The sequence below is a fragment of the Dama dama genome, chromosome 23 (genome assembly GCF_033118175.1).
Source record: "Dama dama isolate Ldn47 chromosome 23, ASM3311817v1, whole genome shotgun sequence".
Classification (NCBI taxonomy): domain Eukaryota; kingdom Metazoa; phylum Chordata; class Mammalia; order Artiodactyla; family Cervidae; genus Dama; species Dama dama.
The window spans coordinates 46,699,945-46,717,791 of record NC_083703.1 but is presented as its reverse complement, the minus strand read 5'-3'; the positions used below and the strand labels follow the sequence as shown (position 1 = coordinate 46,717,791).

The following is a 17,847-nucleotide window of genomic DNA, read 5'->3' as shown; positions in this document are numbered from 1 at the left end:
ATCGTAAAAATATCAAGGATCTGTCCACTTCTCATTAACAGGATGTATGAAGTCCTCTGAGGTTTTTCTCTGACAGGGATATTTTGAATGCGCTTTCTCTTTGTCAAGGTTATGTTTCTGGTTTCTCCAGCGGTTCCTCTTCTTTTCTATTGAACAAGGAGACTTCAACTGTTCTTCGTAAAACCAAGAAAATTATGTATCCACATTATCATCATTAAAAAAAAAATTCTGTTCTCTCTATATACTGTCTATATACATGATTAAGTTATGGGACAGCTGAGAAGATGCTGGCCTTCAGCAGGGCCTGGGGTCCTGTCACTTGGAGCACCTTTGGGGAGAAGCAAGCCTCTGGTCTTGGTTTAGTGCCACATCACAAGCTTGTTGAGAATATTGCTGATACTAAAAAGTAAAGCACTTGGTAAATGTTACAGTCTTACACAACTGGTAAGAAATTGTTTTATTATTGCTTAGAGCTAAGAACTAAAGAAAGGATATTTGCTATTTAGAGCAAAGGATTGGTTGAATTTATCTAAATATAATAGTTTTTAAGGAGGAGGAATGGACCATATAAGAGTGAGGGGGTAAGGCTGAGGGACACACAGGTACCTGAGGAAGAGAGAGGGGTGTGAGCACGGCTCTGTGCATCTCAGGAACGGTGGGCACAGCTGTCTGGGGTTAAGCAAATGATCCTGACGAGTCTAATCACCTCGCAGGCTTCCTTCGGAAGTGCCACAGACTCAGGAGGCACACTTGTAACACCCATGACACAAAAAAAGAGCAGTACATCTAGTGACAGATGAGAGAATCCTGACTCTCTAGAATTACTTTCTGTGTTGGAATTTGGGGAGTGTAGGAGACATTTTCACATAAGAATGAGAGGACTTGTTAAAAGGATCTGAGAAGTCGAGGGGCACGGAGATGATGCAGGGGCAGAGCAGCTGCTGGTGGACAGCAGGGACATCGGTGGCCACCCAGCTTCAAGCCCCACTGCTTCCCCTTAGCTGTGACAGGCTAGTGGCAGCCTTGCTGGGCCTTGGTTCTCCGTCCACTCACAGAGTTGGTGTAGGGCTGAAATGAGTTCACACGTGGGTAGGTGCTTTGAACAGTGCACCACACCTGGTCACACGCAGGTACAGTTTCCTGCAGGATGTGGTCCTGGGCTCTACAACGGAGTGGCCAACCCGTAGCAGGTTAGGGAGGCCAGTGTCCCAGGCTTCTTCTCCGTCCACTCCAAAGGGCAGCCGTGGAGCCAACCACAGCCCTCTGCCTTGGGTGGGCTTTTCCTGCCCTGTCCCTCATCTGTGGGGTTTTGCAGGTCTCAGGGGCCATCTCCTTCCTCCTGATCTCATCTCACCCGCGGCCTGTTTTGCACTCGCAGCAGGTCAGCCCGGTTCTGGGCTGCCCCTTCCGCTCCTGCAGTGACAGCGGGAGGGGAAGTACTGTCTCCCTTCACAAGGCCCCAAGGATGGACCCATCTGCAGTCTGATTCTCAGAGAGGCTGTGCTGCAAATCTGGAATTGTGCCCGCGGACAGTGCACAACTGACTGGAAGTATCTGGTCCACAGAGGCATTTGGGGCCACCCCTGGCAGGCAGAGCAAAGGTGGGGGGCAAAGTTCCAGGTGGAGTTCGTTGGGGCAAGGCAGTGGGCAGGTCAGTCAGCCACGGTCCGGGGCGCAGAGATGCTAAGACAAGAGCCAGAGTCACCGAGGGGGAGGGATAGATGAGGGGCTTCTGAGGAAGAAGAGGGACAAAAGGCCTGCGTTGGGGGAAGGCTGGCAGCTCTGGTGGGGCCAAGATGGGGTGGTGGCGTAGGGTCGCCGGGGGGCCTCGCGGGGGAGGAGAGGCGTCGCTTGTCGCACACGGCTGGGCCTCCACGGCCTTTATTTAATAAGATTCAGCAGGGGACTTCCCTGGCGGTCTGGTGGTTAAGACTGAGCTTTCAGTGCAGGGGCGGATGTTCCATCCTTGGTGGGGAAGCTAAGATCCTACCCGCCTCACCGACCAAAAAATTTAAAATAAGGAAGGACTCAGTCGCGCTCACAGGGGGCGAAGCGACGTGAGCGCGCGAAGAGCAGACCGGCGCGCCCCCCACCTCCCTCTCACCCAGCCAGAGCCCGCGCCCGCGCCCCCAGACCCTCGATCCGGAGACCTCAGACCCCCGATCTCCGGAGACCCCAGACTCCCCGAGACCCCTGGAGACCTTCGAGCCCCTCTGAACCACCCCGCCTCCCAGGCTCCCAAAGACCCCCCAGACCTCTGGCCCAGGTCAGTCAGGCCCTGAACCCGGCTGGGTAGCACAGATCCTAGGGGAGGCCTCTCAAGACCCTCTCCTTTCTGCTGTGGGGACTGGACCTCATCGCCGCCTTCTCGGCGCCGTCCTCCTCCCGCCGCGCGCGCCCTCCGCCCGGGTCCCGCGACCCCTCCTCCGGCCAGGCGAGGGCGCCGTGCGACCCCGAGGCGATGCGTGCGGAGCAGGAAGCGCCGGAACTGACGCAACGCAGGCGGAAGTCTCGTACTTCTCAGCGGAAGTTATTCCCCGGCTCCTCGGCGGAAGTCCGGGCGGCTGTCCCCTCGTGGCGAATCGCAGGCATGGCGCACTACAACTTCAAAAAGATCACGGTGGTGCCGTCCGCCAAGGTAGGAGACCCCAAGGGCCCTTCTGTCCCCGCTTTTCTCGGCCAGGCCGCGGGACGCTGGGGCTCCGGTGTGTAACGGTGGGCTGGAAGGGGCCGCCTTCTCCGCCGGCCCCTTCCTAGGTCACGTTCTCTCGAGATTCGGGCTCCTTGGTTTGGGGTCCTCCCAGAGAGTGGGGGTCCTTCCTCAGAGATTAGGGCCTTCAGGGGGTTGGGATCTGGGGGTCCTTCCTCAAAGATTAGGCCCCTGAGGAGTTGGGTTCTGGGGGTCCTCCCTCAGAGATTGGGGCTCTCAGGGGGTTGGCATCTGCCCGGAAGAGACGGGGAGAGTCAGGAAGCTCTATGAAGTAGGTGGGTCTGCGTGGTCTCTGTCAGACTGACGACCGGCGGCAGCATGCCTCCCAGAGCAGACAGCGTCTCATACCTATCTGCTTGAACGGCTTGCTCTGGACTTCATGCCGGAGTCTTTCATGTCCACCTTACCTTGGGAAATTGAAAACAGCGGGTTTTAGTCTTACCAGTTATTTTGTGTGCTGTCAAAACTGGAGATACACAAACCGAAATAGTAGAACTGTTTCTGTTTAAAACATTATTTTTTCCTGATTTGTGCTTGAGTTTTCTGGGTACTTACGTTTCAGATGGTTTTAGGTATATGGAAGTTAGGATAATGTCAAGAGTGTGAGATAAACTTTATTTCAGCAGGCATTTGCCGAGTGTTTTCATAAAGGCAAGGAACCATAAAGATGAACACAGCTTTATACTGAAGATTTAATTAGAATAAGTGTTTGTAGTTTAAAATAGAAAAAGTGTTTGTAGTTTAAAATACATTGTTGAACATTAGTCTTTTAAGGTGATTTCAAATAAGTGGGTGAAAGGAGACATTTTTGGTGTTAACTGTCTTATTTTATTGCAGGACTTTATTGACCTGACATTATCGAAGACTCAACGAAAGACTCCGACAGTTATCCACAAACATTACCAAATCCATCGCATTAGACATTTTTATATGAGGAAAGTCAAATTTACTCAGCAGAATTACCATGACAGACTCTCACAAATTCTGACAGATTTCCCCAAATTGGATGTAAGTGACTCTGTGGGACATAAGTGATTATGTAAATATTAACCTTCAGGCAAGGTGAAACCAGCTGTGTCTACTCAGTTGACCGATAGTGAAGGAAAGAGGAAATGACTTGTCAGAGTTTACTCCGAAAGTTAGTAACGAAACTGGGAGCAGATCAGAGGTTTTTTGATTCCTTAGTATCTTGTTTTCCCAGTGAAACTCCCATCTCTGAGGGCCCGGAGCAAGCCTCAGGGTTTCTCTGTAACCTCTAGACTGTGGGGACAGTTGGAATTCTGAAAGCTGTGGACTGAATTCAGAAGCCCAAGGTTCTGGTGGCCTATGTGTGTCCTCTCCTCCTTCTTTCCAAGGCTCCCTTTCCTGTGGCTTCAGATGGGTCCAGTGGCTTGAGGCCCAGCAGTGTGTGTTATCTTGTTGCTGCGGCTGATTGTTAGTGTGCTCTTCTTACGAGAGGCCGTCTCATGGGGCGCTGCCTTCTTCACTGAGCCCCCAAAGTTAAGCCCTGCTGCACCAGCCTTCTGCCTGCGTGCTTAGCTGCAGGATGCAGGAGTGGACCTTGCCTGTGGAGCCCCTGAGTGGGACCACGTGGTTGCGAAGTTGCTGAGATGATGATGGATGTGGGGTTTGCAATACAGCTTGAGAGCCTTAACTGCCCTGAGATAGTCCCTGAAGGTGGGTTAAGGCAGAAGAGATTGGTTCATGTGACAGAAACTGCGGGTGTAGAATTCTAGGACTTGATGCTAGTGCTTAGTGGCCACTGGCTGGAGGAGGGTATAGTTTCTGGGGAAAGTGCAGGTACTTCGTAACGTACCTGAGGATGAAAAATGCAGTAAGGATGAGGTGACAGCACCAGGAAACACCTGTGCAAACAGAAGAAAAGCAAAGAGACAGGAGTTTTAAAACTTTCTTCTTAAGTTTTGGGCAATAACAGCACATTTACAGGTTAATGGGACTGGCTGGATGGATGGGAAAGTATTTCTGGAGCTCTCTTCTCGAGCCCAGGGGGTGGGCTCTGGTGCCCAGATGGAGTTGGTCCTGGCCAGGCCTGCACAGGGCAGGTGGACTTGGCTTCCCCGCTGACTCTGTTTTTTCTCTGACTAAATAGTCACTGTTGAGGAGAGAGGCCTGGGGAGAAGATTCAGGGGGGAGGGTGGGTGATGAAGAAGAGCAAAAGGTGTGATGTGTTTCCCTAGGAAGTTATGTTCAAGTGTTATCCACACACCAGAGGAGAAGCTGCCAGACCAAGGTGACCATTCTGTTGTTCTTGTTACAGGATATTCATCCATTTTATGCAGATTTGATGAACATTCTCTATGACAAGGATCATTACAAGTTGGCTCTAGGACAAATAAACATTGCCAAAAATTTAGTGGACAAGTAAGGGATTTTCTTAATATAGCATCTTTTAAGTTATTGTCAAAGGAGAGCAAAATCTTACACATTTTTCTGTTTTTCAGCGTAGCTAAAGATTATGTGCGGCTCATGAAATATGGTGATTCTCTGTACCGTTGCAAGCAACTGAAACGCGCTGCTCTCGGGCGGATGTGTACTATTATCAAAAGACAGAAGCAGAGTTTGGAATATTTGGAGCAAGGTACTTGTTATGCATCAGCAACTAACTACTTGTTAGTGCATTCTGTTAAAGTACTTGTTTGTTGTTAAGAGTTATTTTTATAATGTTTATTTTTGTTTTGTTGTAGAGATCAAAGGAACAAATTATTTTTCCCAGTCTAGCCTGTAAGAAAGTCTAACAGATTAGATGTGATCGAAAAAGCAGCTAGAACTTAATTAATGCTTACATGTTAGTAGCACTATTAAAAACATTTATGTCTTCCAAATTTAATAGGCAAGGCATGTACACTATAAATGGCAAGGAGATACCAAAATGTATAAAAATAAAGTGACCCGTAGTTTTACCTGTTACTGACATTTTAGTGTAAAACATGTTAGCATCAAACTGCTACTCCAGTTTTGTTACCTGGTAGTTTTATTCAGTAGGTGATTACTGAATTAATGTAGAACAATTTTTATTGAAACAACTTTTTGCTGTTTTGCACGTGTATATATTTTTACATTTCAATTATTTTTAACTAATTTGATTTTGATCCCCTCCCCCAGCATCTTGCATATAATTTGCAACAAGATCATAACTCTGAGCTGCTTTGACAGTGCTTCCAGTCTTCGGGTAGGTCTTTAGGTGGCCTACCCAGTGGTGCTGCTGGAGTAGTCGAGGTCCTGAGGGTTGCTCGTTAAGTGGAAAAGGAGCCCTGTAGGCCAGAAAGTGCTAGAGCACATGCGTGCTCGAATCGCCCTTTCAAACTCGACTCTCTGCTCAGTCCTCTGGGTTGTGTGGTCTGGACCCCACCTCAGTCTACTGGGTGGGAACCCACGCTGTTTGGACGTGGGAGGAGGGTTCTGGGTTCAGCCTGGATGCCCCTGCAACTGGTCTCTTCTCCATTCATTCATGTTTTCTCGTCACTGTATGATTATTGTTGGAGTGCGATAACATGGCCACAGGCCTGGAGTGTACAGCTAAGTTGAGCAGACCGTCAGCTTTGAGTTGCTTATGCTGTTTCATGAAGGTAAGCACATTTACTCTTCACCTTCTCACAGTGCGTCAACATCTGTCCCGTCTGCCCACCATTGACCCGAACACGAGGACCTTGCTTCTGTGCGGGTACCCCAACGTTGGCAAGTCCAGCTTCATCAATAAGGTTGGTGCTGTCCCCGCACTGATGGAAGACCCACTTGCGTAGGCTGAGGGGGGCTGCCCGGTCAGTGCTGGCTCTTGTCTTAGCAGTCTTGTCACGTGAGGTGTCGTGGGGTCTCTTCTGACCGCCGACAGTCTTGATGCTGTGCGGCTGAGGCGTGTCTGTTCTGAGAGAGTGTAAAAGTCAGAATCTGTGGTTTGTTCCAGGTGACGAGAGCGGATGTGGACGTCCAGCCTTATGCCTTCACCACCAAGTCTCTGTTTGTGGGGCACATGGATTACAAGTACCTGCGCTGGCAGGTGAGCGCTAGCCTGGGGTGTGCGGCCTCATTCCTGGCGTCTGGCTCTGGGCTTCCTACCGATGAGGGTCTGCCCATGTCCAAGGAGCCTGGGGGCTGGGGAGCAGGTCCCGGGTCGCCAGGAGCACCCCCCACCACCCATGGACAGGCTCCAGGGCTACATGGGGGCCGCTCTCCGTCCTCGGGTGAACTTGCGACACAGCAGCTCCTGATGTGGTGTCTGCGCTCTGCTTACAGCAGGACTTCTGATTGATGCATCCTCAGAAACCCAGAAAGGGTGGCGCAGCCTGTGTTCAAAGTTGAATGTAATGATTCAGTGATGTTGTTCTGAGCACTTGGGGGCTTGCTGGTTAATCCAGGGCTAATAGAAAGAACAGTCCTCTTTTTATCCAGTCCTCAGCGTTGCTGGTGGGCTCGTTCCTCGGTGAGAGCCCCTCCCCCAGTTTTCACTTGTCCTTTCTTCCTCTGCCTTGTTCCTGCACCGTGGTCAGTGGGGAGCTCCGCCAGGGCTGGTTCTAGGTCTGTGGGCACCCTTGGCCTGTGTGCTGGGCTGACTTGTCTGCCCACAGGTGGTGGACACCCCTGGGATCCTGGACCACCCTCTGGAGGACCGCAACACCATCGAGATGCAGGCCATCACGGCACTGGCCCACCTGCGAGCCGCAGTGCTGTATGTGATGGACCTGTCAGAGCAGTGCGGCCACGGGCTCGCAGAGCAGCTGGAACTCTTCCGGAACCTCAGGCCACTCTTTGTCAACAAGGTGGGTGTGGGCCGGTGTGGGGTCTCTTGAGTAACATGCAGTGCGAAGGTGAGGATTTCATTAGTTTTCTTCCTCGCTGCAGCCTCTTATCATCGTAGCAAACAAATGTGATGTGAAGAGGATCTCCGAGCTTTCTGGGGACAATCAGGTAAGTTGCCTCGATGTTTTCAAAATTTCCTGATGATTCTGAACCTCGTCTCCCACAACCAGAGTTGAGAAGGAACGTTAGTGATGGTAGTTCACAGAGTTTTGTTTTATGGTTGCAATTATGTCATTAGTGACTGAGTCACTGTAACCTCATGGATGCCCATCAGTTGCAGAGGGACCATGAGGTTTCCTGTGGCCTCTCTCAGAGGCCATGGGGCTGGCAGTGCCTGTGGTCAGAGCGGCAGCCCCAGGAGCTGCTTGTTGGGAAGGGCTGTCTCTCAGCTGGGCACCTGGGCAGGTGGCATGGGTACGGGTGGCCATGCTGGTCATGCTGTGATTGGTGTTTCCAGGGAGGAGGGGCCTAGGAGGGAAGCAGAGCTCCATCCTGAGCAGCCTGAAGTCCTGAGCTGGGCACTTGTTTCTGGACTGGGGGAGTGTGGTCGGGCGGGCAGTGAGGTGTCAGGTAGCCTTGGTGGAGGCACAGGTGGGGTCCTTCTTAGGGTCTTAGTGGTTCGTTCGTTGATGAGTCTTACCTGTTTCTGAGGTGTTTTCTTGGGAACTATCTTAGGCTGAGGAGACCAGGTATTTATAAAGAACAACATCGAGAGCATTGTCTGTGAGATATATCTTGATTTTGCCAAGGTTCTTTTCAGAAGGGTAGGCCTCACAGAATGTTCCTGAGTGCCTCAGGTTTGCTTGCTGCACTCTGGTTTGATTCTCCCCATAATGTGCATTGTCAATCATAGCAGAATTTAGGGACAAATAAATAACAGTTTTGGGGAGATGTTCTTCAGAAGAATTAAAAACCACAGAGGTGTTTGTTGTGATTAACATCTGTAGCACCTGTTTGAGGAGTTGGACGGTTTGTGGATGGAAAGTGAGGTTAAATGCTGCAGCTCATGTTTACTCATCCATTGTGTTCCCAGAAAATATTTCTAGACCTGCAGGCGGAAGGCTTTCCTGTGGTGGAGACCAGCACACTGACGGAGGAGGGGGTTATCAGAGTGAAGACAGAGGTCAGTCCTCCCTGTAAGCAGGCCTGTCCCTTCCTTGATAGGAGGTTGGTCAGCCCGGAGCTCTAGCAGCCCCGCCGAGAGATGCGTCCGGGTTCCCTGCCCCCTCCGCACCCCCTCCTCCTGCCCTGTGAGTGTTGGGAGTGGGGGTCACACTCCCACCACGGGTCATCTGCACCGGTCCTGCCCCCTCGGTTCTTGCATTGGGTTGGGCTTGTCCTGACCCAGGAAGGGAGACAGCAACCGCTCCCCACTCCAGGAGCACACAGTCTGCCCCGGGCAACTTCCTGAACTTGGGGGTCCCAGCACCCAGCCTGCAGAGGCTGCTCTGAGGGAGAGCCCCGCAGGTTCCAGCCTTGGGTCCATCTGGCGAGGGGCTCTGGGGCCCTTTCAGATGTGATAGGACACTGGATGCCCCGTGACCCAGCGCCGCGTGTTCTCATCCTCCTAGGCTTGTGACAGGCTTTTGGCTCATCGTGTTGAAACCAAAATGAAGGGAAATAAAGTGAATGAGGTGCTGAACAGGCTGCACTTGGCTGTTCCCAGCAGGAGAGATGACAAGGTGAGACCTCCTATGGAGGCCCTGGAGGCAGGGCTTGTGGGGCTGGTGGGGTTTCTTGGGTGCTCTTAGATCAAGGTCACACCATGTGTGTGTCAGAATTGAAAAGGTGAAAGGAGGAGCCAGGTTAAACTGCTGCTCCCTGCACCAGAGGCTGCCTCCTGCAGCTCGTCTCGTTTATCTTTCCAGAAACATTCTGGCATATCAGCTTTCCTCAAATTTTAAATAGGGTGGTATGCATAGGTCTCTTTTTTTAATTGCAAGTTTATCTGTAGAGTGAAATTTAAGACATGCTGTCAAAAATGTCATTGTTCTCAAAAGTGCACTGGAAGTTTATGATCCTGACGGTTTGAGAATGCACACTTCCTGTTCTATCAGTATGACGGACCACAGATGATTCTGTCGTCATGGTGTGTTTTCTTTTTGTCTGCGTTGCACAGCTTTCGGGATCTCAGTCCCTTGACCAGGGATTGAACCCGGAACCTGGCAGTGAAGGCTGGGAATCCTAACCACTAGGCTGCCAGGGAAGTTTCACGGGTTTTTTTTTTTTTTTGTTAATTATTTTGATGTTTCTCTTGTATTCTGTTCATTCAACACTAATTTTTGGTGACCAGTCTAGAAATTAACAATAGGTAAAGATGATTGCCAGTGATGTTTGTTACTGTAAAACTATTTGTTCACAGAAAGTTGTGCCAGTTTTCAATTTTTTTCAGTACCACACATCTTTTTCTCCAAAATAAAGTGAACATTATGAGAAGTGATGTGTCTACGTTGTGGTTTCAGGCAGTTGTGCTCACTGATTATTCAACTTGATTGTTTCTAGTTACTGAACGTTGTGTGGAACTGGGTATTTCATGGTGATTAACATACCGATTGAGTTCTTCACTTCTGTAGGTTGATTATCTCTTATTGATTACTAATTTTTTTTTTTTTTTTTGATTTCTAATTTTTATGTTAAGGAAGTCAGACTTGTGTGTTCTGTGCATGTGTGCTCAGTCATTTCAGTCATGTACGACTCTTTAGGAGCCCTAAAGGAGCCTGCCAGGTTCCTCTGTCTTTGGGGTTCTCCAGGCAAGCATACATGTGTTGCCATGCCCTCCTCCAGGGGCTCTTCCCAACCCAGAGGTCCAACCTGTGTCTCTTGTATCTCCTGCATTGCAGGCGGGTTCTTTACTCTTCACTACGAGTGCCACCTGGGAAGCTCTGTACATTCTGGAGACATTTTTTTTCTTTTTGTATTTTGATTCAGCAAGCATTTCACGTGGGTATTTCCAATCATGTTTTCGCAGGAGAGGCCCCCATTCATCCCTGAAGGTGTGGTGGCACGCAGGAAGAGGATGGAGCTCGGGGAGCCGAAGAGGAGGCGGGTAGGTGAGGGAGCCCCAGGCCTGTGCTGGAGTGGGGACAGGGGCGCCTGGGAGCATAATCCCCAGGGCTGGGACCCCCTCCTGGGTTGGGGGACAGGGCTGCCAGGGGTGGAAGCAGGTTTCCCCCTGGAAGTTGGTGCTGAGCTTCAGGTGGCAAAAGGTTGGAGAGGGGTAATGGCATGGGGCTGGTGGGCACCCGACAGTTCTGGCCTTGGGGGTCGGAAGTGCTGATGAAAACTATTGCATTTTCGTTGCAGGAACGGGACCTGGAACTGGAGATGGGAGATGATTATATTCTGGATCTTCAAAGTAAGGGCTCAAGTGTGGTAGTTGTTTTAAGATGCTAGGTATGTGAAAAGTATGAGAGTACCTTAGTGGGTACAAGTTGTCCAACATTTTGTTAGTTTAATTTCTTGAAGGTGAGAGGTTGCCAGGATGCTGAGATTTTTTTCTTTCCAGGTAAGGTTTCTTTTGTTTTTGGTGAGGGATTATTTTTGTACCTTTCCTGGCGTATACTGCTGGGCCAGGCTGATAGCATCGATAGTCTCTTGTTCATGCCTTAGGACTCTTGGTTTTGAGGTACTGATGGGCCCTGGCATGAGCGTGGAATAGTCCTCTGCTCAAGCACGTTACCTTGTTTACCTGGTGCTGAGCACAGATGCTCTACCGTCTTTGCAGATGTTCGACTTGGTTAAGTGGTGACTCTTTGGGCATCTGGTAGTTGACTTATTTGTTTGTTTTTTGACCTTTAGAGTACTGGGATATAATGAATTCATCTGAGAAACATGACAAGATCCCTGAGATCTGGGAAGGCCATAACATAGCCGACTATATCGACCCTGACATCATGCAGGTTTGTGTCCCTGGTGACATTGTGTGTCTTTTACTCCTCTTCAGCCTGACCCAGGAGATAGGAGCACAGCTTCTTACTCCACTTGTCCTCGGCCCTTGTTCCTTCTGCGCCCACCAGGAGCCTGGGCTCTGCCGCCTGGGGCCCCGTGTTCAGCCCTGTGTCCCTCCACCTGAGGCTGGTGCACACTCTTTCCTCCACCAGACCTCCCTCCCTGTCTTCCTCTGCTGGGCTCAGGGTGCCTCCTTCATGAAGGACTCTTGGGTGTGGACACCCCAGTCACTTGCCCAACCCCGCCTCACCCCACGAGTGGACCCTCTGATGGGGCTGCCCACTCCCCAGCCTGACCCTCCTCTTCCCTGGTCCTGCTCTGGCACTCGCGGTTGGCCCCTTTCTTACTTGCTATTTCTTAACATACGAGTGTCCACAAGTTTCTCCCTTTTTTAAAAAAAACAAAGCCTTCCTTAGACCCTGTGTTCCCCTTCAGTTGTGGTCCTATCTTTTCTGAGTAACGTCTTTCTTAATGTGTGAAAGTGTACGATCAAGTGGCATCTAGTACATACGCGGTGTTGTGCAGCCACCACCTCCCTGTGGTCCCAAAGCCTTTTCATCATCTCTGAGTAACTCCCAGCTCTGACAGCACTTCTCCCCTCCCTGGCCTTGGGCAGTCACATCCTTTTTTGTGTCTGTCAATTTGCCTATTTTGTGTATTTTATATAAGTGGAGTCACACAGTAAGTTGACCTCCCACTGAGCATGGTATTTTCAACGTTTGTCTGTGTTGTAGCATGTGTCGGAGCTTCCTCCCTCTTAGTGATGTTCTATTTCAAATGTATGGCACTTTCTATATAGTATATAGTTCATGCTCATCTCATGGATGGACATAAGGGTTGTTTCTACCTTTTGGGTGTCATGGTTCATGTATTAGTATTGAGTGTTTTCAGCATGTCTGGGCAGATTCCTAGGAGAATTGCTGGATCATAAGGTAATTTTATGTCTTACTTTTTGAGGAACTACCAGTTCTCGGGTGGTGTCCTTGATTTATATTTCATGTCTTCATCTCTTCAGTTGTGCCTGTTGCTCTGTCTCTTATTGTGTAGCAGCCTGCTTCCACAGTCTGGGCTCTGATGGCCCATGATTGGCTTCACCTTGCCTATCCCCTTCCAGTCTCCTTCCTTCCTGCCTTATCACACTAGTAGTGATAGGGGCACCTTTGACTTGGGCTCTTGTTGAGGTTTATTATACATTTTTAAAGATATGATTAACCATACAGCTAATGAGCTTGTATTTGGAATGGCTTTGGGAGGATACACAAGCTGTCGTGGTCCAAGGCCAGTTTGGGTTGATATTTATGGTTCTTTTAGGAACAGAGGTTCTCTTGGTTACCTGCTAGGAGAGAAGAGAACGTTTTACATGTCTTAACCTTGGAGTTGGGAGTGATTCTTTTTTTTTTTTTTTTTTTTTGGGAGTGATTCTTTTTAAGAAAGGTAAAGAAGTGGCACGGAACAGTCTGCTTCCGTGGGTGTAGTCTTCTTGCTCATCTGTGTGCCTGTTTGCAGGGAGGTGAGCCTTGGTGAGGGCCACATGAGCCTGAACCTGGGCATTTGTATCACCTCGAAAGGCTTAGGGGAAACCTGGTTTTTGTAAAGGTTGTTATGTATGAGTTTTTCATTGTTGACTTTATGACTTTTTTTTTTTTTAAAGAAATTGGAAGAGTTAGAAAAAGAAGAAGAACTAAGAACAGCTGCTGGAGAGTATGACAGTGAATCTGAAAGTGAAGATGAAGAAATGGCGGAGATTCGACAGCTGGCAAAACAGATTAGGGAAAAAAAGAAGCTGAAGATTCTACAATCCAGAGAGAAGGACACACAGGGGCCCAGGATGCCTCGGACGGCCAAAAAGGCAAGTGTTGTGCTCAAGAGTCAGTGGTTCTTTGTGTGCGGGCGTCTGTGTGGCCCTGCCCTTTGGTTGGTGTAAGTTGACTTTTGAGGTTGGCTGAGTGTTGACCTTCTATATTGTGTTCCACCCTTTTTTGGTGACTTTCACTGTTGGATTCAACTACTTTGTAGCTGTACAAATGAAGATCGTGAGTTATGGGTAAATTTGTGGAGGTAAACTCATCAGTTAACATGTTCTTATTCTTTAATTCTTTATTGGTCAGGACTTAACTTTTTACTTTCTTCAGAAACCTAATGCAGTCTAACTCAGAGCCAAAGTGGTTTATCTGAGCCCTGTGACTGGTTAGGATGGGGAGGTTCACGCTGAGGCACAAGTGGATTGGATGGAGCCAGGGTCCTCTGGTCCTCGGGTCCGTCTCGTTGGGCCCTGGCTCTTGTCTGGAGTCACTGCGCCCAGGGAAGGAGGATGGTGTGGGGGATGGTTGAGTGAGCTGGGCCAGGCTGTCTCCATGGAGCACACGTGTGTGTTTGACATGTCAATTCTGTGTGGTGACGGATGACGTGGACAGCTGTGGCATTGCTGTGTCCCCCCACTGTGGGGGAGGAGGTGCTGGCCTCTTGGGTCTGCATGTGGGAACCCCTGGGGAGCTGAGCGGAATCTGGGGGCCACTTGTATGTTGTCCTGAGTGTAATATATAATCACACAGAAAATGTTAACTTTTATGTTATTTAATGAGTTGTCCAAAAACATGCATGTGAGCCCAAGTAAATAGTTTCTAAAATAAGTGTATCATGGATCATTGTTCTGTACAATGAGTTTTTTTTTTTTAAAGGTTTCATCAAACTAATTGTTTAAAACAATGTCGTTTCCCCCTTCAGGTTCAGCGGAAGGTCTTGGAGGATGAGATGCGCAGTCTTGGTGTTGACATGGATGACAAGGACAATGTGAGTGCGGACGGCTGGGGTGGGGGTGGGGCGCTGTTCTGGGAACCAGGGCAGGAACAGGTTACAAAGGAGTCGGGGCTTCCGGGGTTTGTGTTGATAATTACGTTGTTTTGCACAGTTCTTATTTTTGAGCTGTGACTTTGATTTTGGTGACCAGAGTCTTCATATTGAGCTTTAATTTGTTTCAGTTTAGACAAAGTAAATGGGAGGTGGTGCTGAGTGCCTTGGTATGAGAGGAACACAGGCTGTAAATAGTTCAAAGTCATGCCTCGGACCCCAGAGGTTAGAAGGCATTTCACATACCTTTTTTAGTGTCCCAGGTTTTCTTGATGAATTGAGCCAGAGTACACATCTTCGTATGAAAGAGCATCTTCATGTTCTGGATTATTTCTCAAAGCAGTTTCTCAGAAGTGGAATTACCGAAACAAGGAAAACCATTGTGTTAGACTAATCAGATTTTGATAAGCCATGCATGCTATTCACATTATGTCTCCTGACTAATGATTATCGGATGTTGGGCTCTCGGCCAGCCTTCTTCTCACATCGCTGTGCAGTCTTATTTCCAGACAGTAACCTGAGGGGCATCTTGAGCAGGGGCCTGCAGAAACTGTCCTCAGCACCCGGGTCTTTGCTCAACCTCATGGCTGAGCTTTCTGGCGGCCAGTAACTGCAGAAGGGGGTTGAGAAGGAGGGCAGCTCTTGACAAACCGTACTGCTCAGGAGGTTGAACAGGCAGCTCTGAGTAGCACACAGCAGCTGTGTGAGTGAAGACGAATATTTGACCAATAATTAATGGGGACTGTGTGTACTTTATTTTTTTTTTACAGTGTTTTTTTTTTTTTTTTTTTTTTTAAGATTTGTTTCTTTATCTTGGCCATGCTGTGCTGCATTTGGAATCTTAGTTCCAATGACCAGGGACTGAACCTGCATCCCCTATGGTGGATGGGAGGACTCTTCCCCACTGGTCCACCAGGGCAGGCCCTGACTATGTATGTTTTAAATGTATTTAGCTTGTTCGACGAAGGTTCTACGAGCCCTCCATGTGCCTTCTCCCCCGACTGGAGTAATTTCATGTTTGTCACTAAGGCCGGGACCCCGAGGTGCCAGGATCCCAAGGCGCCGGGACCCCGAGGCACTGAAGCCTGCTCTGTTTCAGGCCCATTACGCAGTCCAGGCCAGAAGGTCTCGGAGCGTCACCAGGAAGAGGAAGCGGGAAGACTCTGTCCTGCCTGCCTCTGTGACCCGCAGTCACAGCTCTTCTCGGCCTCCACGTGATGTCTCTGGTCTCCGGGATGTCAAGGTTAGTCCCTGTAACTAGTAGCTAATAACCTCTACAGTTGACCCCTCAGGGGGTCGGGGCAAACATTTGGAGCCGCAGAGATTGTGGGGTGGGTGGTGGAGTGCGCTTGGCTGAGTGCTGCACCCTAGGGGTTGGGCTTGGCCCCAGCACAGCCGGGTATCCATGGCCCTTTTCTTTACACATGTGTGTTCCTTCACAGGGCAGACAGAGCAGGGTATTGCAGGAGCCTTGCAGCCTGAGCCTTGGTCCGAGCCACTCAGGGCTGTGCTAGGAAACAGTCCTGCTCAGAGCCTGGACATGGGGCCCTCACCCACCACAGCAGGGAGCTGTTTGGGGCAGTCTTTAGGAAAAGACACTTTGGATGTGTACAGTCTCTTTTTGTGGCAACTACTACTTTTCCTTTTTTTCTTTAAATATAAAAATGGTTAGTTTCAGCATTTTGAAAATTCATCTAGATGAGAAAGTCTGTATATAAACTGATCAGCAGTGTGCTTTCAGGGAGCCATTTCATCCAGTAATCTGGACTTAATACCAGCATTGCCACTTGTCAGTCAGATACGAGTAGCTCCATGGCCGGATCTCCATGCCCTCATCTGCTGAGAGGAAAGTAAAACAGAACAGAGTACCTGATCTTGCAGGTCTGAGAGTGTCTGGTCCTCACAGGTACGAGACTGGTCTGGTACAGTTTCCATCCTGTGGGTACTGTGGTATGTCCATGGGAAAATGGTGTGAGTGATGCTCACGAGGGCTTCTCTTCACAGCATGGACCTGGACTGTTCACATCAAGTGTTAACAGGTAATGGAAATTCACTTGGAAGTTTGGGTTTTCACAACTGATAGGTTTTTCTTTACCTTTGTAGATGGTGAAGAAGGCCAAGATGATGATGAAGAATGCTCAGAAGAAGATGAATCGCTTAGGGAAGAAAGGGGAGGCAGACAGACATGTGTTTGACATGAAACCGAAGCACTTGCTCTCAGGAAAGAGGAAAGCTGGTAAAAAGGACAGGAGATAGTGTCCTTTGCCGCTGAAGCACTTTGACCCCACTTTTTCCTGGTTTGGTTTCACAGAGCTGGGAGTCGTGATCTGTAAACTGAACAGAACAGTGAAGTAACTCAAGGACTTGTGCTTTGCTGAAAGCTATGGTTATGCCTTAAAAGTACGGGTGTGGGTAATTTTTGTCACTGTATTATATTACAGATATTTTGAGTGGGCAGTGGTTTCTCATTTCTTAAGTTTTGGTTGCTTCAGACTTGCAGGAGAGGAAAGATTTATTGATGTGACTGTGTTGCTTTTGATGGACAAATCTTACTCTTGTGCAAGAGAGAATTTTGTTCACTGCACATGAAGAGTCCCTTTTTTGCAAACACACCTGTTTGAGGGTGTGGACAGAAGTCTGCCCTGCAGGCACAGGAGCTGGTGAAAGGTTACAGATATCAGCATGCCAGCACTAAAAGGACTAAGTCATCTTCTAGTCCTTTTGTTCAGTGCACTGTTTGATTTGTCTTCAACTATTTTATCCAAAATAAACTTCCGAAAGACATTTTGATTTATTTAGTTGGTTTTATTTTTGTTTCAGTTACAAACCACTGTCAGTTTGGGCAGATGAAAAGGGAAAAAAGCAAATGGCTATTCTTGTTTGTTTTCAAAGCAAAAAATACTTTTCTGTGGAGTAGAATGTTGGCTGAGTTACTGAAGCAATTAAATGTGGGCATCTCCTACTTCAGTGTCCACTGCTGAAGACTAGTTTGAGTGGAAATCATTGTGAGGTTCATGCTCAGTAAAATGAATGGAATTAGCACGTGAGAATATGAAATGCTTACAACAGCACTTGACCACAAAACTGCCATGGCCACCACTTTGCGTGCAGTTTCCAAGTCCCCTCTGCTCACTGTCAGTGTTTCTAAGTGCACCTCTCTGGGTCCTTCAGTGTTGAGCAGTGCAATTCAGGGCTTTTCTACACATAGGTGTGTTTGAAAGTTGCATTTTAGGGATCCAAAGTAAAGTTTTGTTTGTGTTGGGAAAGGTTATGTTCAGAGAAACCTGTTGAATGATATCAGGCAGAACGATCAGGGACACCGAGTCCCTCTCCTCTGGGATTATACTTTTTAAGTTCAGTTCAGTTCCGTCTCTCAGTTGTGTCCGACTCTTTGCGACCCCATGAACTGCAGCACGCCAAGCCTCCCTGTCCATCACCAACTCCCGGAGTCCACCCAAACTTATGTCCATTGAGTCGGTGATGCCATCCAACCATCTCATCCTCTGTTGTGCCCTTCTCCTCCTGCC

General features: G+C 48.9%; 1 protein-coding gene across 1 annotated transcript; it reads left to right on the top strand.

Annotated features, from left to right (window-relative positions):
• The first annotated feature begins 2,486 nt into the window (after positions 1–2,486).
• On the top strand, positions 2,487–17,114 carry GTPBP4 (GTP binding protein 4). The gene is made up of 17 exons (XM_061126601.1): positions 2,487–2,638; positions 3,548–3,718; positions 4,989–5,092; positions 5,173–5,309; positions 6,329–6,429; positions 6,633–6,725; positions 7,294–7,485; positions 7,568–7,633; positions 8,559–8,648; positions 9,097–9,207; positions 10,494–10,571; positions 10,829–10,880; positions 11,324–11,424; positions 13,125–13,322; positions 14,198–14,263; positions 15,420–15,563; positions 16,424–17,114. The coding sequence occupies exons 1-17, from the start codon at positions 2,591–2,593 to the stop codon at positions 16,574–16,576; spliced, it is 1,905 nt and encodes a 634-aa protein (XP_060982584.1). The 5' UTR covers positions 2,487–2,590; the 3' UTR covers positions 16,577–17,114.
• The last annotated feature ends 733 nt before the right edge of the window (positions 17,115–17,847 follow it).

Coding starts and splice junctions, on each gene's coding strand:
- GTPBP4 (XM_061126601.1), top strand. CDS start 2,591: ATGGCGCACTACAACTTCAAAAAGATCACGGTGGTGCCGTCCGCCAAG. Junction 9,208..10,493: donor CCAGCAGGAGAGATGACAAG/GTGAGACCTCCT, acceptor ATGTTTTCGCAG/GAGAGGCCCCCATTCATCCC. Junction 14,264..15,419: donor ACATGGATGACAAGGACAAT/GTGAGTGCGGAC, acceptor GCTCTGTTTCAG/GCCCATTACGCAGTCCAGGC.